The sequence below is a fragment of the Juglans microcarpa x Juglans regia genome, chromosome 7S (assembly GCF_004785595.1).
Source record: "Juglans microcarpa x Juglans regia isolate MS1-56 chromosome 7S, Jm3101_v1.0, whole genome shotgun sequence".
NCBI lineage: Eukaryota > Viridiplantae > Streptophyta > Magnoliopsida > Fagales > Juglandaceae > Juglans > Juglans microcarpa x Juglans regia.
This window is the reverse complement of record NC_054607.1, coordinates 3,148,010-3,174,223: the sequence shown is the minus strand read 5'-3', so window position 1 is coordinate 3,174,223 and position 26,214 is coordinate 3,148,010. Positions and strand designations below refer to the sequence as shown.

At 36.4% G+C, this 26,214-nt stretch overlaps 1 protein-coding gene and 2 long non-coding RNA genes across 4 annotated transcripts; 1 reads left to right on the top strand and 2 right to left on the bottom strand.

Moving 5' to 3' along the window:
* The first annotated feature begins 3 nt into the window (after positions 1–3).
* LOC121240253 lies at positions 4–14,910 on the top strand. The gene is made up of 3 exons (XR_005935500.1): positions 4–132; positions 12,653–12,655; positions 14,896–14,910. It is a non-coding gene; the product is annotated as an uncharacterized LOC121240253 (long non-coding RNA).
* Positions 140–18,190, bottom strand: LOC121240252. The gene is made up of 3 exons (XR_005935499.1): positions 18,181–18,190; positions 12,154–12,165; positions 140–339 (listed from the first exon to the last, which is right to left on the bottom strand). It is a non-coding gene; the product is annotated as an uncharacterized LOC121240252 (long non-coding RNA).
* LOC121240250 lies at positions 2,754–6,862 on the bottom strand. 2 transcript variants are annotated; one of them, XM_041137646.1, is made up of 7 exons: positions 6,767–6,835; positions 6,187–6,541; positions 5,679–6,086; positions 5,362–5,511; positions 4,692–4,802; positions 4,172–4,228; positions 2,754–3,362 (listed from the first exon to the last, which is right to left on the bottom strand). In XM_041137646.1, the coding sequence occupies exons 2-7, from the start codon at positions 6,509–6,511 to the stop codon at positions 3,268–3,270; spliced, it is 1,146 nt and encodes a 381-aa protein (XP_040993580.1). In that variant the 5' UTR covers positions 6,512–6,541; positions 6,767–6,835; the 3' UTR covers positions 2,754–3,267. The 2 variants fall into 2 exon arrangements, with proteins under 2 accessions (XP_040993580.1, XP_040993579.1); XM_041137645.1 differs by having other exon boundaries at positions 3,253–3,362; positions 6,187–6,517; positions 6,767–6,862.
* Positions 18,191–26,214: the final 8,024 nt, after the last annotated feature.

Sequence of the window (26,214 nt, the reverse complement as noted above, 5' to 3'; positions counted from 1 at the left end):
GACCTAGTATCATCTTTCTCGGCAAAGACACAATAAAATCTTCTTCTGCATAACGTGATGTGAGGATTCCCAAAAACATCAACACTGAAGTTGAGGAAGAGAAAAGGGACAATGCATCGGATATTATAAAGAGTATAAACAATTTTTTCTTTGAGAATGTTGGAATGCCTGTAGTTTCATCATTACCACCCGGAAGCGTAAAAGCTACAGCGAACATAATGGTAACAATCAGAGCACCCACCACTGTACATGATGATGATGTGTCCTTCATCCATTTCTCTCCCTTTTCCATCATGTTCTTATGGTTCTTTGTAAATAGTTCTCGGGGAGTTAAACCATCTTTGTTAGTTCCTTCTTTCATCTTAGGATTGATAATTCTCTCCACCCCCTACATTTGTTAAAAAAATGCTACGAAAATCAATTATATAATATATATATATATATATTATGTAATTGATATATAATATATATATATATAAATCAATTAGAAAGACAAAAAACTAAACCTTACACAAAATAATATATATATATACACACACTAAATTTCATTATTTTGTAGTTTTCAAGTACGAACACAATATTTTCATCCTATTATAGAGTACCATATAATTAAAAATTAGAACTTATGTAAGTAATGTCAGTGGTACAATATTTTGTTATAGAATTGAAATACCACATTATTCATGCTTTCGCATCTAATAATTTTTCAAATACTAAGTGAACTAGTGTAACTAAACATACTAAACGAAAAACACTCAATGTAATTAAGTTGGTGTATGTTGAGGCATTATACAACAGATAGGTACGTAGGCCCTCTAAAAAAGTTTCAACATTTTGATTTACAAAATCTTGGTTGAATTCTCATTATTCTATTTGGAATCAACTCTCCTTCCATTGAGCATTGCAATTTTAGGGCATGTTTGGACATTGAGAATTCTCAAAACTTCTCATAATTTTATTCTCAAACACAAAATACTTTTCAATTTCAAAGTTTCAAAATTTTCATCTAATCATTACTTAATAATTATTTAAATACAAAAATTAATACAACTTTTACAAACTTCAAAACAAAAATAATATTTAAAAGTTATATTCAAACAGTTTTTTAACATTATAATATTTTTATTCAACTTATTCTCTCTCGTATTCCAAAACTCAATATAATATCTTTACTCAAACAATTTCACTATTATTCACAAAATTATGAGATACTCCAAGCATCCAAACATTCCTAATTTTCAGACCTTGCAAAATTAGCTTAAGTGAAAAGGGCGATAAAAAAAGCTATTTCTATAAAATGCCCAAGGAAAAAAGACAAGAACAAAAGAGCACGTTTTAGGAAAATTGAAAGACTATTAACTTCAATTAATGTAGAAACGTAGCCAATTATGTGTGTGTGTGTGTGTGTGTGTGTGTGTGTGTGAGAGAGAGAGAGAGAGACATTTTGATATAAAAACTATAATTAAACTTCATACTTTGGAGATTTTGGAGTATGTATAAAAAAAAGTTTAACAATTTGATTTGACATATTTTTTCTTATTTCATAACTTGATACAACATGTTATATATCAGTAGCATAAAGGAAGACTAGACGATGTGGCTTGGCTTAATAACATTAATTGTTATTCAATAATAATAGAGTGAGATGGTTCATGATGATATGGCTTTATGAAAATACAGTTTATAGTAAAATAGCCAACTCTCATTATTAAATTGTTTGCGTGCGCGCGTATATAATATATTTCAAATGTGTAAATTGAAAAGGATAAAAACACTAGGAATGATTAGAAGAGTACCAATCCTAACGAGGGAGGGAAGCCAGATGCTGTGATGAGGATGAACGATTGAGGGTTATCTTTGAGAGACTGGGGGTTTATGGCCATCTGGAATAGCTTTACTGTCGAAGATCCTAATAAATGATTAGAAGAGTACCAATCCTACTACTCTGTTTTCCTAATAAATCCTTTGAAAGTTCGTTTCAAATACAAAGCATTAGCCCTCAAAGAGCATTGGTGCCTAAAGTTATTTTTGGTTGTCTTTTTGGAACTATCGATTTTAATCAGATCAGGTGACATGTTTTACTTTTAGTATGTCATATGTTGGAGCTTGTGATCTCTAAAACGATTGTGCATGGTGACTGTTACGAAGAAAGTCTTATATTTTTCTAATTCCACTTGTATTTTGTCTTGAGCAGTGTCGTTAGGCTTTTTTCTTCTTTCTTTTTTAATAAATTCTACTATTTATAATTTGGTGTGTAAAACTATTTCGTATTTTGGGACACGTTACAGTACTTGTAAAAAAAGTTTAAATGGCCAATACCTTTTTATATGCTAGTAGATATGGAATTGAAAGGTGTATTGGGTGTGTAGATGAGAAGCTTATAAATAGATTTAGTTTTTCTTTTGATACAACGTCTCTCGATCCTTTGAAGCAATGGATCGGCTATAGGTATAATTATAGAGAGACATATGGTGTGTTGCATGTGTGAGACTATTGGATAGTATGAATTCCACAAGTTTATTATTATGACTTTCTTTTCACAAATTAGACCATACAAGTTAGACAGGAAGTTGGACAACCTCTCGATTCATATGTTTAGGTATGGTGTGTTCTTGAAGAAAATTGGGTAGTTATGAGCATTCATGGTTTGGTCGTATTGAGTTTGTTCATGTGTACGTATCTTGTTTCCTTTACAGAATAAGAAAAACTAGAAGGGAGGGAAAACACAACTAAAAGAGAGAGAGAGAGAGAGATGACCTTAAACCATTGTAACTCTCTTTGCATCTGTAACGCTGCACCAGAGATTTGATTAAGTACAGTAGAATCTTCTATCATCCCTGTCATGTGTAACATGTTATTATCGTTGCGATCTACATAAGATGTCAAAGTGTTATTCGTATCAAGGTCACGTATAAGGCTACAGATCTTAGATTGACGATAGAGAACAGCAAGCATAAGTAGGTTCCTCGAATTTTTATATTTATTTTCCAAAAAGCTCCGATCCATCCCTGCTACCCTAAAAACAAACTCGGAAATTCCATTCTTGACGGCACGACTCATTGCATCATAAACCCCATTGATGTTTTCAGGTTGTCCAGCTTGTATTAATGATGTTGATATCTCCTCACACATGCAGGAAAGAAGTGCCTCGGATTGGATATTGATCTTCTTCATTTCATACAATCGCTTGATTCCTTTGACAATTATTGAAACAATGGCAGTTTAACTGGATTAAACCATAGCAAAAAAAAAAAGAGTACAAAAATTTCAAATAAAAATTATCAAGATATGATTTTGATGGAGTGGAGACAGTACTATACCCAACAATGATGAAACTAGATCGTGCAACCCTACTGCTGGCACTACAAAGCGAAAAAAATATTTTCAGTTCGCATGGACATCATAAAAGTTCCACCAAAACAAAGCTAGTAGAATATTTCTTGTTCAAATTAATTAATGTTTTGCAAGTTCCCATGGCTAAAATATTTATAAGGAAATTTTCTTTGTATTATATTCTTTTTTAAAAAAGAAAAGAATTACTTAGGCCACGTTTGTTATATAGATGAGATTAGATTAAATGAGAAATCTGTAAATAACAATGAGATAATTTGTAAATAATAATGAAATTATTTGAATTAAAATATTTTATCGGATTTTTAAAAATGAAAAAGGAAAAGTTGAATAAAAAAATCATAAAGTTAAAACAAGGTTAGAATATAATTTTTATTTTGAGAATTGAAAATACTGAATTATTTTTTGTGTTTTATTTAGAATGTTGGAAAAGTTATAATGATTAGATAATGATTAAATTTAAAAATTTAAAATTGAGAAATGCTTGTGCTTGAATGGTGTTTAGATGTCGAAATGAGATGTTGAGATGAGATTAGATGTAATGATATGATTTGAAAGGTTTGTAAAACTAAACCCGGCGGCATAGTCTTATAATTAAAAGTAGTTTTTTTCCTATATGTGTCAGTCAGTTTTGAGTTTTCTTTTATCTGAATTTTTGAATTAACTTTTTGTAGAGCAAAATTGACATTGTCATTGTTAGTTTCTTTTTTTTTTTTTTTTGGATGGATTTGTCATTGTTAGTTAAGTCCATTAATAAGTAATAAAAATTTCAAACAAAAATTATGAAGATATAATTTATGATGGAGTGGAGACGGTATACCCAACAAGTACTTGCGGACAGTCGTTGAAACTAGATGGCGAAACAGTACTGCTGGCACTGCAAAATGAACAAAATCTTTTCAGTACTTATAGACATCAAATTAGTTCCACCAATTCTTAATTTTTTTACAAGTCCCCATGCATGGCTAAAATCTCATTAATTAACTCCTGGAAACCACTGAAACAAATATAACAAGCTGGCAGTAGATGTCTAGCTAGAACAGTGATCAGCAATCGCTGCTACGAAGGGACAACAACAAAAACAGAACAAGTTAATTAACTCCAGGTAGAAGGCCAATTACTTGTTTTATGATGGAAGGGAGAACTTGCTTTATTATTTGAGATTTTCTTTTTTCTTTATTTGCTTTATTAAGATATTAATCAAAATCATACGGCAGTTTACAAGGGAGAGATCTACATAAATAGTGAAAACTGAAGTTTCCAAATTAAAATAAATGATATTTCTCAAATGTTAATAGCCAAGAATTAGGGAAAGTTAATAAGTTAAGGCAGAAAGATACCTAACTCGATCGCTTGAACTTGATTGCGTTGGCGGCCATTTTGAACGTTGGAAATGTTCAAACGAGTTTCAAAGCAGCTGGTTGAAGGAGCCGGTTGATCAATGCGTCTACCTTTAAGCAAGAAAGGCCAACAAGTCTTAAGCCCGTGACAATTGGATATATCATCAAGTACTGTCAATCCAGGTCTTGGATATGAACAATTTTGTTTTCAAGAAACAATAAAAAAGAATAATAGCATATATAACATTAGCACTATCCAGGATATATATATATATATATATTATATATAAGCCTTCAAACGAACAAACCATATCGAAGCCACTGCTGGGAGCTTCTATTGGGGGCCCGCTAGTATATTTTGTATTTTCTTTTCCTTTTTTTTTTACATGTATTTTTCTAACATTTTTAAATATTTTTAAAAAATATAACATCATTAAAAAAATATTTTCTTAATTACTATGTAAAAAACAAAAAATAAAAAATAAAAAATAAAAAATCCCAACCGAGCCCAGCTGGAAAAGTAACATTTTCCATAGCATTAATAATTCAAGATTCATTGGTAAATGTGTTGATTTCTATCAGCCACAATGTGCAACAATTAAACTTAGTTCGAAGTGGTGGCAAAGTACTCTAGTAATGACTAATGAGAAAGAGAGAGAGTGGTACTAACGGGAATAGATCCATTTTTTCCAACACCCGAGTCGCTTTCCACTCCGAAATGCGTGGCGCATAGAAGCCAATGCTAAGAGGGGGGACTCGCCGCGGTCGTCAAGAGCAAGTGTCAAACGTGGGTAATGCCGGATTAAATCCAAAGCAAGATCTGTTGACAGTTGCGTTGTGCGAGAGACGTAGGTACAATAAAAGAATCATGAATATCAAAAAAGGAATTATTAATTAAATTATAATGCCAAGATTTCAAAGGATCGGAAATAACGGACAATCATATTAATTGGATAGTAAGTAAAACAAAGAGTACTACGTTGTTACCCAAATTTCTGGAATATATTGCACGGGTAAGAAGCATAGCTCCTTTGAGGCCTTGTTCTGCAAGCACCAGATCCTTCAGCAGAACAGTGCGAGTATACAAATAGCGCGCCAGTTCGGATCTTCCATATACAAGAGCCTTCATTAGAGCTGTGTACCCGTCACCATCTTCAATTCCCAAGTCTTCTTCCGACATTAGCTCTGAATCCACCAACTTCTCGACTATACGAGCATGTCCAAAAGTAACAGCAACGTGAAGAGCCGTTTCGCCTTCATATGTGATTGCCATTCTTACTGCCTCTGGTTGAGACTCAAGAAACTCCTTTGCAGCAGTCCAATTACCATCATGCACAGCCATGTACAAGTCCGCATACTGAAGATAGCTCTTGTCAATGTTAATGTTGCCCTTATCTGCAATTGTTTTCCATGAGATGGTCTATTTCCGTATCTGCAATTAATTAAGCAATTTTTTAGCGTACGCGGCAATGTTGAGAGAGAGAAACTGACTCACCAAGCAGATACTTCGTTTTCAAAGTTTGCCAAGCAGTGTCGGCTGAACGAATTGTGCTAATCTCGGAAAATGCATCTGGACCGCATGAAGTCTGGATCACATGTAAAGCCATGAAGTTCCTCCTTCTCCGAACTTTAATAGCATCTTCATCATCATCATCTTCATGTAAAGGCGTTGCGTTTTCGTTATCGTTAATTATGTCCTCCCAGAGATCTTGACCCTCCAAGTAGGTTCGCACCCGAATCGCCCATTTCGCATAATTATGTTTGTCAAGCAATTCAAGAAGAGGAACAGCCGCAGAAAAGGCAGTACTCTTTGTTTCCATCTTAACCTATCAGCATATATTATAATCTATCTGGTGAGCAGAAATATTAGAAGAGAAAGATGATAATGTATTCAAGAGCGCAAAAAGGGGAAAATCTCATATACATTAAAAATCTTCAACATTAATTACAGTTCTAATTTTATAAATAACTTGAAAGAGAAATCTAATACTAATATCATTGACTTGAAAAATAGCATGATTTTTCTTAATTTATATGATTGATCAAATTGAAGGATAAAGAGATGAAGTAATTACTTGCGAGGCAGCTTGCTGGAAGACGGGGGATATTTTCCCAAACTGTCGCTCGTACCTTTAAGTCTCACTTGGCTAGCTGTTGTAGTCACAGGTAACCATAACATGATCATACATATATATATGTATATATATATGTATATTGGCTCGAGTAATGTCTGAATGATATATACAATTAAAAAAAAAAAAAGTGATTTTTGTAATCAATGATATTGATGATACTTTCAAAGAAATGATAGCCGCACAGCTAACGTGTGGATGCCAACTTGCCATGACATCCAGTAGTACCATATCCATACTGACTTGTGTCAATGAACATGTGTTGTTTATAATCTGAAAAATTCTATTCCGAATCTTTATACACCATATATCATTTTTTTTTATTTATTTCTTTTATTAAATATGTGTTGATTAATAAAAGAATTTAATAAATTTAAGAAGAATAATATAAAAATTTTAAACATTTAAAAGATAAAAAAATGTGATGTGTAGTGTATTAAAATGATGAATAGAAAAGTTCTTATAACATTTGTTTCCTTTCATCATTTTCATTTATAATATGTTTTTGTATGAATAAGAGCATTAGTATTGGATTATGTAAATGTAAATGTAAAATTTACATAATAAGATATGATTTTACATTTAGCTATTTCATTGAAAATTTATTCTCACATTAGATTATCCATATATATCTATAAATTTACAAATTTACAGTACTCAATTTTTGAGAATGTGTTGTTCTGAAAATTGGTACTAGATATTGCACCATCATCATCTGGACCATTAATTATTTTTTAATTTTTGGCAGTCACATAATCAGAAAAAAAATGACTATGATAAATCATCTTGATTAAGAGAAGAAAAAGAGTTGGTAGAATAAAGAGAAAAATGAGAGAAAATAAAGAGTATTAAAATAAAAAATAATTTTTTAATAGATTTAGTTGAGCTACAAAAAATGTTAAATATAACTACAAGAGTTTATTTATTAGCTTAAAGTTATTTTAGTTTACATTTGCATATTTTAATATAGACTATTTTTATCTTTTTTTTTAACTAAATTATCTATTTTATTTATATTTACATAATTTAATGTCACTGCTCTAAGATCGAGATATGAAGAAAATATAATAAATAAAATATATATATATATATATAAGGAACAGTGGGGGCAGGCTAGACTGGTCCTGCTTTAACCTAAGAGCCCTCGTTTCCAAACATGTCAGATGTCGATTGCTCTTGCTATTAAATTTAAAATTATTTCCTTCCCACCTCTAGAACAAAAACACCAAAAAAGTACTGTTAATTTACTACATTATCCCTGTACAATTAACTGAGGTTGCCAGTTCATCTATGGCTCTTCGGAAATTAAATGAGACTGTGTACAACAGTACAACCTCCTTCACTTGTTGTCTATTTATGGTGAAACTACCTTCTGGCATCTTATTGAATCCATGTGATCTTATTGAAACAATAATGTATTGATCATAAATGAGATTTCCCGGGTGATGTCATTCTAGTAGTGACTTCGTCCTCTTCGTTAATTAAATGATACCGTGTACGACCTCATTGACAAGTTGCCCGTTGATGGTGAAAGCAGCCTAAGTCTATTCAATACCTTAGTGTCAAACTAAAGAGAATTTTCACCATAGTAAGAATCTAAAAGTATGATGGAAATCAAAATTCTAAATGATTTTACCCAAATCATAAAGTTGACCTCTAAAATCTTAATGAATCAGTTTTTAACACTGTGTTTAATCATTTAATTAAATTACTTTCACATGCTATTAATTCTTTAAATTTGTATTAGAACGCCATTATCCAATCTTGTTAATCTTGGATATTTGATTGGGTCAAGAGAAATCAGATTTAAATTTGATAGCAACCCAAACCCTCTTAAAACCCAAAATTGTGGCTCATTCGGTTTAGGCCCATTAAGACCCACAAATTTGGTCACCTTAACATTGATTTTTGACTAAGATATTTCACCCTCCACATGATTGATCAGATTTGTTCAAGAGGACCTAGAAGGTTCTTGAAGTAAATGACCAAGTGTACACCTCACTTTTTCAATTCTACACTCAACCTAGGGGAAATATCTTGAGCTAATTTTCTGTATATTTTATTGGAAGAAAAGATTAACACTTAAGCTTCATTCCAGACTTCTCATCTTCCAAAACTTGTATAAAAATCCTTCCAACCCCTTCTAACAAAAATCATCTCTCATTTAAACTTTCCTTCATGAAAGCTGTTCATTTTGAGTATATTTTACATGGATACTTTATTTATTCTATTCGGAGATCATTTGATCGGTCAAAAGTCTTTTAAATCACAGAAAGATCATTCTGGGAGATAAACTGGAGAGTATGTCATATTTTGGAGTTTTTAACCAAGCTAATGGATTGATTTTGGTTCAGAATTTTTATGGAGTATTGTTAACATGGGTGTATGGTTATTGGTTGAGGATTTGTTGCATAATTAAAAGTTTTGATGGCCGATTTTCTTAGATTTAAAAACTTCGAATATGGAAGAGGAAAAAAGTTTCTGTTGGATATTTTGACCGTGTTAGAATGTTTATGTTTGTGAAAGATTTTCTTAGATTAAAAAAGTTTAAATCTTTTATGATCTAATCTTATTTCAATAGCTTTGATATTTTTATTTGAGGATCCTAAACCTCTTATATACATGTTAGAATGTTGTTTTGAAAATATTGGATGTTAGCGTTAAAGATATGAAATTTTATGCAATGGGATATTCGGATAGGCCAAGTAATGATGTTCATGGCTAAATTCATGTTTTGGTTGCTTTTTAACCATGTGATCTTGAGTTTAAAGCTTAGATCTGTTTTAGGACACCTTTTTAAACTATGTGATATTTTGGTTTAAATATCACATCTTTTTAAGTCATGAATCAAGAGGTTGATCAAAACTAGTTAGCAACAAAAATCAAGGGAAATAGCCTATGTAAGTTTCGGCTTTTATAGAGTTTTAATGGTTATGTTTAGTTTTAAATTTTTATGAATTGATATTTGAGTTTAGAACAAAATTTACATGAGGTAGAATACAAAATGATAATTTTTATGAATTGATATTTGGAGTTAGAATACAAAATCCTTAAGTTATGTGTATTATGGTAATTTTTTCACATGTAGAGGATAAAATGATAATTTTACTCCAAATTTATATTTTTTCATATTTCTAATTGTTAGTGATTAAGTTATAACTTTTAAAAATCATTACTTTCAGTTCCTCGTGATCGCGTTTGAGTTTTGCCTAGAAACAGGAAGACCGATGTAAGTTTACTTTTAACTTACTAGCAGTTTACTCTGTATGGCTGATAAGTAAAGGAACTACAGTATATGTATGTATATTATCATATGTATCATGCCAAGTCATTACATATTTATCTGTTACACAGAATTTATTCTGCCACGAATTATTCATTTATTACACAAGATATTTTGTCATGTATTGCTATACATTACAAATAGTTTGGATACGTATAATCTAAGGAGATTCTGTCTAGGAGATTGGTACTTAAATGGACCAATGTGACTCTCTAATTTTTCTTGGGAACCTTGAAGTTCTGTCTAGGAAAGAAGAATCTTTTCCAGAAACTTACTTAGTGAGTACTATTCATTTCTACGGTAAAATTCATTAAGAGAATGTCAGGAATAAGTGGAATGTGATGTATGTCATGTAATATAATATTCACTGTTGTAAGTATGTTATGTTAAGTATGTTGTCTGTTACATGTTATGCCATATTACAAAATGTTATTTGTTACATATTAAGTCATATTACGAAATGTTTCTATCTCAAGTAAGCCATGTCTTATGAGTTACGTTCAAATCATGTTATGTTCAAGTTAAGTTCGTATTATCAATTAAGTTATACTATGGTTAAGGATGATATGCGTTATCTAGTACTGCGATCAAGGCTTATACCCTGCCGAGTACTATAATGAAAGAGTATAATCTGCCGTACTACAGAAAGATATATCAGTTAAATTCTACTTTGATAAATGATGATACGCACTACCTAGTACTGCAATCAAGGCTATGCTTTGTCGTGTACTGTGGTGAAGGAGTAAAATCTGCTATACTATAATCAAGTTCATACTAAGTTAAGAAGTCAGATCAAGTTCATGTTAAGTAATGAAGTTGAGTTTAAGCAGTTAAAGAAAAAGATTACAAATTCATGTTATGTTCAAGTTCATGTTCACGTTATATTATGTTATGTTCACGTTCATGTTATGCCATTTTTCAAGTCCATATTATGTTTCAAGTTCACGTTTATACCATGCCAAGTCAAGTTTCGGTTCACGTTTCAATTCAAGTTATGTCGATAATGTTATGTTGTATGTCAAGTTATGTTTTGGTTACTTATGACTTTGATTATGCATTCATGTTCTTAGTGTCATGCATGTATCATTAACCTATGTGGAGGTTTTCTGTTAACTTACTAATATTTGTTGTAACACCCCGTATATTAGTGTATTTTTTATTTATTCAAAAATTTATTCTCTTATTTTGAAATTGGTGGATTTTTAGTGGGTTTATTTTATGATTTTTAAAATTTGCGAAAATTAAATTTGATATGTTTTTTTAATATTTCTTATTGTGATACATTTAAACTGTTCTTTATTTTAAATTATTTGATTGTTGGATTTAATTATTTTATTTTCATTGTATCATTACGTTTCAATTATTTAATTTAACATGCTGTTTTGAAATCATTTTCGTTAGATCATTTTTGTGACCCAAGAGGTGAGGATTGGACCTCATTTCTTTTCCCCACTTTTCTTTTTTCTCTTTTTCTTTCATTTTTCTTTTCTTTTCCGCTGCATTCCCTTTCCCCCGCGCGACACCCTTCTCTCCCTCTCTCCCCTGCATCCGCGTCTTCGTCCACCAGCCGTCGCCGTGCGCCACCGTCCGGCGACACCGCCCGTCCCACCTCCTTCCCCACGCTCCGGCGATCTCCCCCACCTCGGATTTCCTTCCCCACGCTCTCTCTCTCTCTCTCCCCGCTAGCTATGTCAAACCCATACGGGTTGTAGATTTTCTGCGCCGCCGTGCACCACCGTGCGCCTCACTGTCCCTTCCTCCTCCTGCTCTACCCACCGGCGGCCATTCCCCTCCATTCACAGCTCCTCCCTCGCCGCCATTACCTCCCCCGCACGATGCAAAGCCGCGGCACTCTTTGAGCTCCTGCGCCGCCGCCGCACCACCTTCGGCCACCATTTTTTCACCACTTCATCCTTGACCTCCTAGCAACCCAATGGACCCAACCCCAGCTCCGATCCGTCACCGGAGAAGCACATCCAACTCCATTTTCGATTTGGGTATTTTTGGTCTTCAACCACCCTTTGCACCGCCATCCACGACAAACCACCACCATTATTGGCTTCACCGATCTCTCTAAGCCTACCCTATGAATTTCAGGTCTTGGTTTGTCTCCGTTCAAAAGTGAGTTTTTGAGACCCACGGCCACAGTGCATTTGGCACTATTTTGTTGCTGTGTTGCTATCTCTTGCACCGCTGTGATCCTTTGGAAATTATAATATAACACTGTAAGTATTTTTCTAAAGAACTTTCGTGATTTAAATGTGTTTTTGCACTAACACATATTATTGTGAACTGGTTAGTTATGTCAGACTGAGTCCGATGAGTTTAAGGGTCGGATGGATTGTGGACAGAGTTGTTATGTGTTTAGTTTGCATTGTTGGTTATTGTTATGGCGTTGTTCATGTACATGGCATATTGCATGCATGATCATGTTTGTAAGTGAAATTCGGTTTTCGTGTACATACATTCATGTTCATGTGTTTATTGAAAACTGGGTTTTCATGTGTTTGTTTGAAAATTAGATTTTCATGTGAAATGATTCTGAGTGTGTTTGAAACGACTGGATTGACTGGTTTGAGAAAAATGAAAAGAGACTGTAGGGATGGTGGTAAGCAAGAATGGTGGTAGAGTCCCGCCTGCGATTCCCGCCTACAGTGCACGCGATAGGGATGGTGGTAAGCAGGGATGGTGGTTCTGTCCCGCCTGTGATTCTCGCCTATAGTGCTCTGATAAGTATTCATTGTGTGTGATAAATATTTATTGTGTGGAAATGACCTTTAAGGATGGTGGTAAGCAGGGACGGTGGTAGAGTCCCGCCTGTGATTCTCGCCTACGGTGCACGCGGTAGGGATGGTGGTAAGCAGGGATGGTGGTTGTGTCCTGCCTGTGATTCCCGCCTACGGTGCATGCGGTAGGGATGGTGGTAAGCAGGGACGGTGGTAGAGTCCCGCCTGCGATTCCCACCTACAGTGTCCGATAAATGGTTTGTTTTGTGTGAATCATTTTCTGGAGAAATGACGGACTATATTTTTGGGCCAAAATGAGATTTTGGCGTGTGTTAGAAATAATAATTTTTCTGGAAAAAAATGGTATTTTACAGCTAAGTGTATTTTGTCATATGAATGCATGTTGGTTGTATTAATATATTTTTATCTCGAGAGTTGTTTGGTTTATACTTATCTGTGGTACTATGTTATGGTATCGGAGATTTTGATGCAGATGAGGATGACGAGCCTTAGCTTGGCTCCGTTGGTGGAGTGATCTGGGATTGCTCCTGTTTATTGAGTTTCATTTTTTATCAATTTATATATTGCCTTTGTAATATATTTGAGATGACTGTATAACTCTTTAAAGGTAATTTGTTTTGAATATTTGTATTTAAACTTCTGGTACAAAGCTTTAGCCCTCAAAGAGCATTGGTGCCTAAAGTCATTTTTGGTTGTCTTTTTGGAACTATCGATTTTAATCAGATCAGCTAACATGTTTTACTTTTAGTATGTCATATGTTGGAGCTTCTGATCTCTGAAACGATGGTGCATGGTGACTCATGTTACGAAGAAAGTCTTGTATTTGTCTAATTCCACTTGTATTTTGTCTTCAGCAGTGTCGTTATTGCTAACTCATTTCAGCCTTCTGAATTAGACTGCCTGTTTAGTCTCTTGGGTGATCATTGGAGAGCACTGTAGATTGGATGCGCTCATGGGTTTTTTTTTTTTTTTTTAAATGAATTCTATTATTTATAAGTTGGTGTGTAAACATATTTCGTATTTTGGGATACCTTACAGTTATAAAAAAGTTTAAAACAATACATTCTTATGCTAGTTGATATGGATAAGCTGACGATCTTTTAATACATCTTTGCTCCTATGAAGCAGCAGATCGGCTATAGGTATAACTATAAAGAGATTGTTGCATGCGTGAGACTATTGGATAGTATGAATTCCACATGCTTATTATTATGTCTTTCTTTTAACAAATTAGACCATCTAAGTTAGACAGGGAGTTGAAGAACCTCTCAATCCATATGTTTATTATGGTGTGTTCTTGAAGAAAAATGGGTTGTCATGAACATTCATGGTTTAGTAGAATTGAGTTTGTTCATGTGTATCTTGTTTCCTTTTTAGAATAAGAAAAACTTACTTACCAAAAGGGAGGGAAAATAAAATATGAGAGAGAGAGAGAGAGATGACCTTGAACCATTGTAACTCTCTTTGCATCTGTAAAGCTGCACTAGAGATTTGATTGAGTATTGTGGAATCTTGTATCATCCCTGTCATATGTAACATGTTATTATCGTTGCGATCTTTATAAGATCTCAAAGTATTCTTCATATCAAGCCCATATATAAGGCTAAAGGTCTTAGATTGACGATAGAGAACAGCAAGCATAAGTAGGTTCCTCGAATTTTTATATTTATTCTCCAGAAAGCTCCGATCCATCCTCGCTATCTTAAAGACAAACTCAGAAATCCCATTCTTGACAGCACGGTTGATTGCATCATAAACCCCATCAATGTTTTCAGGTTGTCCAGTTTGTATTAATGATGTTGATATCTCCTTGCACATGCGGGAAAGAAGTTTCTCGGATTAGATATTGATCTTCTTCATTTCATATAATTGCTTGATTCCTTTGACAATAATTGAAACAATGCCAATTTAAGTGGATGAAACCATAACAATGCCAAGAATTTCAAACAAAAATTATCAAGATATGATTTTGATGGAGTGGAGACGGTATACCCAACAATGATGAAACTAGATCGCGCAACCGTACTGCTGGCACTACAAAGTGAACAAAATCTTTTCAGTTCTTATGGACATCATAAAAGTTCCACCAAAACAAATAAGGAAATTTTTTGCAAGTTCCTATGGCTATAATCCCATCTAATAAGTACTAATAAGGAAATTTTCTTTGTATTATTTTCTTTTTAAAATAAGAAAAGAATTACTTAGTCCGCATATAAATTAATCTTATAAAAGTAGTTTTTCACGCTATATGTCAGTCAGTTTTCTTCTAATTTAATTTTTGCAGGAACTTTTTCTTGAGCAAAATTGACATTGTCATTGTTAGTTAAGTCAACGAAAAGATAATTTTGATGGAGTGGAGACGGTATACCCAACAAGTACTTGCGGACAATTGAAACTAGATGGCGCAACAGTACTGCAGGCACTGCAAAATGAACAAAATATTTTCAGTACTTATAGACATCATAAAAGTTCCACCAAAACAAAGCTAGTTGAATATTTCTTCTACAAATTAATATTGTACAATTCCTAATTTTTTGCAAGTCCCCATGGCTAAAATCTCATCTAATAATTAAGTAATAAGGAAATTTTCTTTTTTTTTTTTTTTTTATGTAAATGTCCACACATGAATCCTATAAAAGTGATTTTCCGCACTAATATATCAATTACTTTGCTTCTAATTGATTTGTTTTAAGGAAAATATCATCATTAATTCATCAAGAGAAACTTATATCAATAACCAGATACAAAGTGCGGGGATATCTCCATATCAACCATTTGGAGCTCTACCAATACACTATTAAACTGGTATGGACTTCACTACTGCTGATACTCTCTACAGACAAACGTCTAAGAGATAACACTCTGCCTAACTAGAGACTCAACCTCACCCTTCATAAAAAGGGATAAGTAAACTTTTATAGACAAACCATCTAAAAGACAAACTCTTTTTTTCTAACTATACAATAAAGAAAATAAGAATGAAAAATAACGAATTACAGTTTGGACCAACTCATATAGAATTTGAAATCTGTGATGGTCGTGAAGGTCACAAGCTTTTATCTTTTTAGCAACAAAAGTCATATTTGAAAGATCTGGTCGTGACGATTCCGGTGATTCGGTGCGTGTGGCGAGAAAAGCAGCTGGAAGGGGTGGCGCGTGAAGACCACTTGCAGTTGTGAGTGGCGCATGAGGACCACGCGTAGTGATTTTCGCAAACTGCCACTATCTCCGATCAATTTGCAACCTAGGAGTTTTCTTGTAGTACGTGTGTCTCTCGAGAGTTGTTGAAAAACTGTAGATCATACTTTTTCGGCTTTGAATGAAGAAAAATAAACTAAGAAAAGTGGAAGGAGAGGGAGGAGGAGGAGGAAGCCGATGCCTCCTCCTCCTCCAACGAAAATAGATTTGGAGGAAGACAGAGGAAGAGAGGAAGAAAGGAAATTATTGATAACTCTAATTGAATTTTTTAGTTGACTTTTTGTTGAGCCAAAGCTGACGTTGTCATTTTAAGTACTACTTACCTTAAAAAAGAAAATAAGAAATTCACAATTCTTTTACAATTATTTATAAAATAACAGTAAATAATTATACGTATATCATTCCCCACTTAAAATTATTTTTAATGCAGATGATGGTAGTAATTTTAATGATCGGCCCAAGTTCATTACAACTTAACCTATATGTGAAATTTTTAAAACATTTCTCGGTAACTGTTATGAGGTGGCTTGAATTCAGATTGAACAGTGCATGTGTCGTAGGTTCGCTCGAGCGGAGGTTCACTCAACTCGAGCGAATTCAGACAGAGAGGTTCGCTCGACATTCGCTCGACACTCAGCTCGAGCGAATTCAGACAGAGAGCTTCGCTCAAGTATCGCTCGACATTCAGCTCGAGCAATATCCAAGTCAGAGAGCTTCGCTCGACCCTCGCTCGACACCCAACTCGAGTGAGTTCAAGCAGAGAGCTTCGCTCGACTCTCGCACAACTGTTGGCTTGAGCGAAGTGCAGAATATCTACATTCTCTCGACACTCGCTCGACGTTCGCTCGAGCCAATGTTCACAAAAGTGAATTCTCATTTTTCCTATAAATATCAAACGGCGCCCACTTCTTTGTTTACTTCTTCAGAATTTCATTTGGCTTGTTTTTAAAGTGTTTTCTTGAGAGAGAAGTCTAGAGTGAGTTTGAGAAATAACTTCCTTGTGAAGTTTTTGTTGTATTCATTTATACTCCATCTCTGTTGATAGTGAAATCTTCGATACCGACCCCACCAGTGGACGTAGGCTCATTTTGAGTCGAACCACTTAATTCTTGGTGTTCTTTCTGTGTGATTGTCATCAATTTCTTTCGTTTAGTTCCGCTACTATACTTCGAGTTAGTCTTAGCTACACTTATTCCCAACAAACTGGTATCAGAGCTTGGCTCAGGATCTGGAGGGATGGCTATGGCTAAGTTCGAAGTGGAGAAATTTGACGGTCAGAACAGTTTCAGTCTATGGCGCATCAAGATGAAGGCTTTACTGCGACAACAGGGCTTGTCAAAAGTATTAGAAGTGTCGGTATCTGACGATTCTCCGGCTCCTTCGAAAGAAGAAGAAGAAAAGGTACACAGTACTATTCTTTTGTCACTATCTGATGGAGTTTTAAGAGAGGTTGCTGACGAGGAGACTGCAACTGGTCTCTGGTCGGCACTTGAGAATCTGTACATGAAGAGATCTCTCACCAACCGGTTGTATTTGAAACAACGGTTATACATTCTCAAAATGAAGGAATGTACTCTTATTTCTGAACATCTAGATGAATTTAATAAAATCATTATGGATCTGAGGAACATAGATATTAAGCTTGAAGAAGAAGATCAAGCGTTAATTATTTTATGTTCATTACCCACATCTTTTGAGAATTTTGTGAATTCCATGTTGTATGGTAGAAATACAATTTCCTTGGTAGATGTAAAGTCTGCTTTGAATTCTAAGGAGTTGAGGAATAAATTGAGTGTGAAGAACACTAATGAACAAGCTAGTGGCTTGTTTGTTAAAGGGTCCTCAAGCAGGGGTAGATCGAATGACAGGGGTTCAGAGAAGAATAAGGGGAAATCCAGGGGCAGTTCACAAACAACGGTTAGTAAGAAAAACGTCAAATGTCATTACTGTCATAAGTTTGGTCACTACAAGAACGAGTGTCCAAAATTGAAAAACAGAGAGGACGGCACTAGTTCATCTAATGCCGTTAGTGTTGCTGATGATAGGTCTAACGACCTAGATCTTGTTCTAGCAATAAGCGACTCCAATAGTCGCTTTAGTGACAAGTGGGTCATGGACTCAGCTTGCACTTTCCATATGTGTCCCAAGAGGGACAGGTTCACTAACTATGAATCGGTCAACGGAGGTTCCGTTTTGTTAGGGAATGATATGGGTTGCAAAATTGCTGGAATTGGTTCAGTCAGAATTAAGATGTTTGATGGAATTGTCCGGACATTGTCTAATGTTCGACACATTCCAGATTTGAAAAAGAATCTTATTTCTTTGGGTACTCTTGATTCTCTGGACTACAAGTACACTGGTGAAGGTGGAGCTATCAGAGTCAGTAAGGGCTCTATGGTTGTGATGAAAGGAGATAAGACAAATGGTCTTTATTTCCTTCAGGGCTCTACAGTGACAGGTGCAGCTGCAGTGTCAGTTTCAGATGATCCAGATACAGATGTCACTCGTTTGTGGCATATGCGTTTGGGTCATATGAGTGAAAAGGGAATGTCAATTCTGAGTAAGCAGGGTTTGTTATGTAATCAGAAGATAGGGAAACTGGATTTCTGTGAACACTGTGTGTTTGGCAAACAGTGCAGGGTTCAGTTCTCTACAGGGGTTCACAGAACCAAAAGTTCTGTGGACTATATTCATTCTGATCTTTGGGGCCCATCTTCCGTCCCGTCAAAAGGTGGAGCTCAATATTTGCTTACGTTCATTGATGATTTATCACGGAAGGTTTGGGTTTACTTTTTGAAGCAGAAAAGTGATGTATTTGTTAACTTCAAACAGTGGAAAGCTTTGATTGAAAATCAGACGGGCAAGAAAATCAAGCGACTTCGCACTGACAATGGTATGGAGTTCTGCGGAGGTGAGTTTGATGAATTCTGCAGAAATGAGGGTATTGCCAGACATCGTACAGTTAGACATACTCCACAGCAAAATGGGGTAGCTGAACGGATGAACATGACCCTCTTGGAGAGAGCTCGCAGCATGCTTTCTAATGCAGGCTTGGCTAAGGATTTCTGGGCTGAAGCAATCAACACAGCCTGTTACTTGGTCAATCGTTCTCCAGCCACAGCGATTGGTTTGAAGACTCCGAATGAGGTATGGTCTGATACTCCTGCTGATTATTCAAATTTGAAAGTTTTTGGTTGTCCTGCATATTTCCATGTTAATGATGAAAAACTTGAGCCAAGGGCAAAGAAGGGCATATTCATTGGGTATGCCAGTGGGGTGAAGGGATTCAGGTTATGGTGTACTGATCCTAAATCACCCAAGTTTGTGATCAGTAGGGATGTCACTTTTGATAAAAAAATCCATGCTTAGTCCGAGGAAGGAGAATTCTGAGTCTACAGGACAAGAACAGGATGTTAGAAAGCAGGTGGAGTTCCAGGTGGAAGCATCACAAGGGCTGCCCAGTGGCGCCCAAGATCATGCTATTGTAGATGAGCATGATTCTGATTCGAGTAGCGGCGCACAAGGTGAGCAAGACTACAGTATAGCAACTGGTAGACAGAGGAGACAGATTAGACCACCTCAGAGATATGCTCATGCAGATATGGTGATGTATGCTCTTACTACGGCAGAGAATATTGTTGGTCTGGAACCTTCCAGTTATTCAGAAGCTGTCAAGAGCGCAGAATCTGCACAGTGGTGCTCAGCTATGACTAAAGAGATTGAGTCTCTTCACAAAAACCAAACATGGGATTTGGTTCTGTTGCCAAAGAAGGTGAAGACTGTTGGCTGCAAATGGGTTTTCAAAAGAAAAGAGGGAATCCAGGGTGATACAGATGCAAGATACAAGGCACGCTTAGTTGCTAAGGGCTTCAGTCAGAGAGAAGGCATCGACTTCACTGAAGTCTTCTCTCCAGTGGTGAAACACAGTTCGATCAGATTACTACTAGCTTTAGTAGCATTGTATGACTTAGAGCTACAGCAACTTGATGTTAAAACAGCGTTCCTACATGGTGAACTTGAAGAGACCATTTACATGCATCAGCCAGAAGGATTCATTGTTGAAAACAAGGAAGATCATGTGTGCAGATTGAAGAAGTCTTTATATGGTTTGAAGCAGTCGCCAAGGCAATGGTATAAGCGGTTTGATTCCTTCATGATTGATCATGGTTATTTGAGAAGTAACTATGATAGTTGTGTTTATCATAAGGAATTATTTGATAAGTCTTTCATTTATTTGCTATTATATGTTGATGATATGCTTATTGCTGCTAGAAGCATATCTGACATAGGTTTGTTAAAGACCCAACTCAGAAATGAGTTTGAAATGAAAGACTTAGGTGCTGCGAAGAAGATTTTGGGAATGGAAATCTTCAGAGATAGGAAAGCTGGAAAGTTGTACTTGTCCCAGGGAAAGTATATTGAGAAAGTGCTTCAGAGATTTGGGATGTTTGATTCCAAACTAGTAAGTACACCACTTGCTACGCACTTTAAGCTTTCAGCTTGCCTATCTCCTCAGACAGATGAAGAGGAACAGTTCATGGCTAGTGTTCCTTATTCAAGTGCAGTTGGCAGCATCATGTATGCAATGGTTTGCACCCGCCCAGACATTTCACAGGCCGTGAGCGTAGTTAGCAGGTATATGGCTAATCCAGGTAAGACTCATTGGCAGGCTGTGAAATGGATACTCAGGTATCTGAGGGGAACCCTGAACTTTGGGTTAATATTTGATAGAGATGTTGATCTCAGTTCCAAAGTTACTGGTTTTGTTGATTCAGATTATGCTGGAGACTTAGATAAAAGAAGATCATTGACAGGTTATGTTTTCACTCTGTGTGGGTCAGCTATTAGTTGGAAAGCAACACTGCAATCCACTGTTGCTTTATCAACTACCGAGGCAGAGTACATGGCAGCAGCAGAGGCTGTTAAGGAGGCCATTTGGTTGAAAGGCTTGGTCAATGATTTGGGTTTACAACAAGATGGGATCTCAGTATTCTGTGACAGTCAGAGTGCAATACATTTGACCAAAAATCAAATGTATCATGAAAGAACGAAGCACATTGATGTCAGGTACCATTTTCTCAGAGAGATTGTTATAGAGGGTGCTATACAGATTCTGAAGATTGCCACTACAGAGAATCCAGCAAATATGATGACTAAGCCAGTTGCAGTATACAAGTTCAAACTTTGTTTGGACTTAATTGGTGTTCGCATTTTGTTATTCCCGTAAGGGATTTGGTGGTGGGGATTGGTTTTGTGGTCGGAGGTTTTTTGTGTTTTGGCAAGAGTTCAAGCCAAGGTGGAGATTTGTTATGAGGTGGCTTGAATTCAGATTGAACAGTGCATGTGTCGTAGGTTCGCTCGAGCGGAGGTTCACTCAGCTCGAGCGAATTCAAACAGAGAGCTTCGCTCAACATTCGCTCGACACTCAGCTGAGCGAATTCAGACAGAGAGCTTCGCTCAAGTATCGCTCGATTCAGCTCGAGCAATATCCAAGTCAGAGAGCTTCGCTCGACCCTCGCTCGACACCCAGCTCTAGCGAGTTCAGGCAGAGAGCTTCGCTCGACTCTTGCACAACTGTTGGCTTGAGCGAAGTGCAGAATATCTACGTTCGCTCGACACTCGCTCGACGTTAGCTCGAGCCAATGTTCACAAAAGTGAATTCTCATTTTTCCTATAAATATCAAACGGCGCCCACTTCTTTGTTTACTTCTTCAGAATTTCATTTGGCTTGTTTTTGAAGTGTTTTCTTGAGAGAGAAGTCTAGAGTGAGTTTGAGAGATAACTTCCTTGTGAAGTTTTTGTTGTATTCATTTGTACTCCATCTCTGTTGATAGTGAAATCTTCGATACCGACCCCACCAGTGGACGTAGGCTCATTTTGAGTCGAACCACTTAATTCTTGGTGTTCTTTCTGTGTGATTGTCATCAATTTCTTTCGTTTAGTTCCGCTACTATACTTCGAGTTAGTCTTAGCTACACTTATTCCCAACAGTAACAATCTGACCAAACAGCTCATTAATTAACTCCTGAAAACAGAACCGAATATAAAAAGGCAGTAGAAGTCTAGCTTGCTAGAACAATCACCTATCGCTGCTACGAAGGGACCACAACAAAAACAGAACAAATTAACTCCAAGTAGAAGGCCAATTACTTTTTCTTTATGATCATGTAAGGGAGACCTTGCTTTATTATTTGAACTTTTTCATTTTATTTTTTGGGTAAGATAAAGATATTAATAAAAATCATATGGCAGTTACAAGGGAGAGATCTACATGATAAATGGTGAAAACTGAAGTTTCCAAATTAAAATAAATGATATTTCTCTAAATGTTACAAGCCAAGAATTTGGGACAGTTATAAGTTAAGGCATAAATTATTAGATACCTGATTCGATCGTTACAACTTGATTGCGTTGGCGGCCATTTTCAACGTTGGGAATGTTCAAACGAATTTCAAAGCTGGTTGAAGGAGTCAATTGATCAATGCGTATACCTTTCAGCAAGAAAGGACAACAAGTCTCAAGTCCGTAACAATCGGATAGATCAAGTACTACTGTCAATCCAGGTCTTGGATGAACAATATTGTTTTAAAGAAAAAATAAAAAAATAATAATAATAGCATATATAACAATGGCTCTATATATATATATGTATAAATATATATATATATATATCGAGGATATTATATATATATATATATATATATCGAAGCCTTCAAACAAACGAACCATATATATATATATACATATATAGCATTTCATGATTCATTGGTAAATGTGTTGATTTCTGTGAGCCACAATGTGCAACAATTAACACAGACGTTGAAACTCTCGAAAGTAGTGGCAAAGTACGAAGTCTAGTAATGAAAAAGGAGAGAGTGGTACTAACGGGAATAGATCCAATTTTTCCAACACACGAGCCGCTTTCCACTCCAAAATGAGTGGCGCAAAGAAGCCAATATTAAGAGGGGGGATTCGCCGCGTTCGTCAAGAGCAAGTGTCTATTAAGGAAGATTGCAACAATCTCTCCAATAAAAGTGAATCAAGATCAAATCACTAAAGTCAGCAGAATCAGTTTCAAGCTCCTGTATAGCAATATAGTCGTTTCAATTCAATGTAAATATTTTTCATTTATTGTACATTTATTCTCGCATAACTCTAGTTTCCTTTTGTATGTAATTACCTAAAGTAAGCTACTGCACTTGTATAAATTTGTTTCAGAAGTCAATAAGAATTAAGTGTGTTTTTCCCATTGAATCTGTATGGTTAAAATCTTATATGGTATCAATAGAGCTCTACTCTCACGAGCAACCAGATCCTTTCTCTCTCTGAAATGGCCTCCTCTTCAGAACAAACGTCCACCCACCCACCACAAAATCATCCCATCTCACCCACCGAAAATGCCCTCATAGCTCTCAATATTCTACACAAATCAATGAGAAACTAACACCCTCCACCTTCCCTCAATGGAGAGCACAATTTGAAGCTCTCCTTATCGGCTATAATCTCCTTGACTATGTCAATGGAATTTCACAGTGTCCCTCCCCTGTCGGCACCTCCTCCATCGAGTTAAATAAAACTCACTGGGTTCGTCAGGATAAATTAATCCTGAGTGTTATTCTGGCTTCAACCTCCACCACCATTACTCCCCTCATCGCCACTGCCAAAACCTCCCATAAGGCTTGGAAGAAACTCAATCACATGTATGCCAGTAAATCCAGAACCCGAGCCATGCAACTCAAGGAAGAACTTACCTTGATTCAGCGAGGAACACGTTCCATCCCTGATTATTTGCATTCGGTGAAAGCCCTAGCCGACGAAATCGCCCTTATCGATCATCTCATCTCTGATGATGATCTTACCCTCTACATTTTAAATGGATTGGGTTCTGATTTCAGGGAAATTGCAGCGCCGATTCGTGCCCAGGAAACATCCTTAGCCTTTGAAGAATTGCATGATATTCTTGTGGGACATGAAGGCTACCTGCGGCGCTTGGAGCTGCAAACCCAGCAACTTGTAGCTTCTGTGAATCTCTCTTACCGCAACAAGGTAAAGTCTGGTACTGGTAATCAGTCAAATGGGCCTTATAAGGCCAATGGATCCTCTCGGTCTCACGGCCAGAATCGCAGCCCTCAAAGCCCATCAAATCGCAAGCCCCATAATACACCAAATCAACGCCGTTATCAGCCGAAGTGCCAATTATGTGACCGCATGGGCCATACTGCCAAGTATTGTCCCCAGCTAAAATCATCTAACGTCACAGTAAATTGTGCAACTACTTCCAAACAACAGGATCATAAGTGGCTTCTTGACTCCGCTGCTTCACACAATATTACTGGTGACTTGGCGAATTTATCTATTCACTCTGAGTATAATGGCACTGATGAAGTTGTTATTGGTGATGGGTCAGGTTTGGCTGTCTCACACATTGGTTCATTAACTCTAAATTCCCCAAAACGGAACTTTATTCTTCGTGATACTCTTTGTGTTCCAAATATTTGCAAAAATTTGATTTCCGTTCACCATTTCACATCCCAAAACAATGTTTTTGTTGAGTTTCACCCTTCTTATTTTCTTATGAAGGATCTGATCACGGGGGCGACCCTACTACGAGGTGCATGTGAAAGTGGCGTTTACATTTTTCCGAAATCACTGGTGGGCTCGTCTTCCAACATGGTAGCTAACATGCATGAATGGACCTCGTTTGATGGGTGGCACAAGCGTCTTGGACATCCGTCGTTTAAAATTGTTCAACATCTTGTCAAAACTTTTTCCCTTCCTGTTATGAATAATAAAATGAACTCTTTGTGTTCATCTCGTTCTATTAATAAAGCCCATCAAAAACCTTTTCGGCCCACGAGTTTTCAAAGTCATGCTCCTCTAGATCTTATTTACACTGATGTGTGGGGACCTGCTCATTGTCTTGGTTTAGATGGTTCTCGTTACTATTTGCTTTTCATTGATCATTACACAAAATATATGTGGTTCTTTCCAATCAATGCAAAGTCTTGTGTTAAGACCATTTTTCTCCAATTCAAAAATCTTGTTGAGAAACGTTTTCAAGCAAAAATTAAAAGCCTCTATTCTGATAATGGTGGTGAATATATTAGTCTCAAACCGTTTCTCTCTATCCATGGCATTAGTCATTACACTACTGCTCCTCACACACCTCAACAAAATGGTGTCTCCGAACGTCGTCATCGTCACTTAGTTGAGACTGGTCATACCTTACTTCAAGATGCCAATCTTCCTCTTTCATATTGGCCTCATGCCTTCCATACTGCCACCTACCTCATAAACCGTCAACCCACTCCTCTTCTTCAAAATAGAACACCATTTGAGGCCCTTTTTGGTCAAAAACCGAACTACCTCAAATTAAAATCTTTTGGGTGTCACTGTTTTCCTCTTACCAAGCCATATAACACCCATAAACTCCAGCCCAAGAGTAGCCCGTGTGTCTTTATTGGGTACTCTACGACCCAAAACGCATACAAATGCCTTGAGCCCGTTACCCAGAAAATCTATACCTCTCGGCATGTCTTATTTGATGAAGATCGAACCCTAGCCTCCATTGTTTCATCCCCGCCTCCATCGTCTTCACCGTCTGATCTGTCCTCTACCCACGACGTCGTTTCGTTTCTGCCCTCAGCTCCCTCGCTGGCTCCATTCGACGTTGTTCCAGTGATTTCAGAACCTGTCTCCGCTGCGATCTCATCTCCTCCAGGTAATACCCTTATCCCTTCTTCTCATGGATTTATGGATTCTCAATATTTTTTGGATTCTACATCTATTTTACCTGCACCCGTGCTTGACTCTCATTGTGAATCTGCTCCTACGACATCTTCCCCTTCCCCTGTTTTCAACACCGAATCCGCTGCACCACTTCCATCATCTCCACGTTGCACACACTCCATGACCACAAGATCTATGAATAACATCTTCAAACCCAAACAACTAAATGTTGTAACCAAACACCCCCTTCCCCCGTGTCTTGAACCAACGTGTGTGACCCAAGCTCTATCCACACCTCAGTGGCGTGCTGCCATGTCTGAAGAGCTCACTGCTCTTATGCGACACGACACTTGGGACTTAGTTCCCCCACCAGTTGGATCAAATCCCGTGGGCTGCAAGTGGGTCTTTCGGGTTAAGCGAAAGGCTGATGGTTC

Excerpts from the sequence above, each read along its gene's own strand:
- LOC121240250 (XM_041137645.1), bottom strand. The coding sequence starts at position 6,511 with ATGGAAACAAAGAGTACTGCCTTTTCTGCGGCTGTTCCTCTTCTTGAA. Across the intron at positions 6,087-6,186 it reads GAAAACGAAGTATCTGCTTG|ATAAGGGCAACATTAACATT; the intron begins GTGAGTCAGTTT and ends AAACAATTGCAG. Across the intron at positions 4,803-5,361 it reads GAAAAAATGGATCTATTCCC|GTAGACGCATTGATCAACCG; the intron begins GTTAGTACCACT and ends TCTTGCTTAAAG.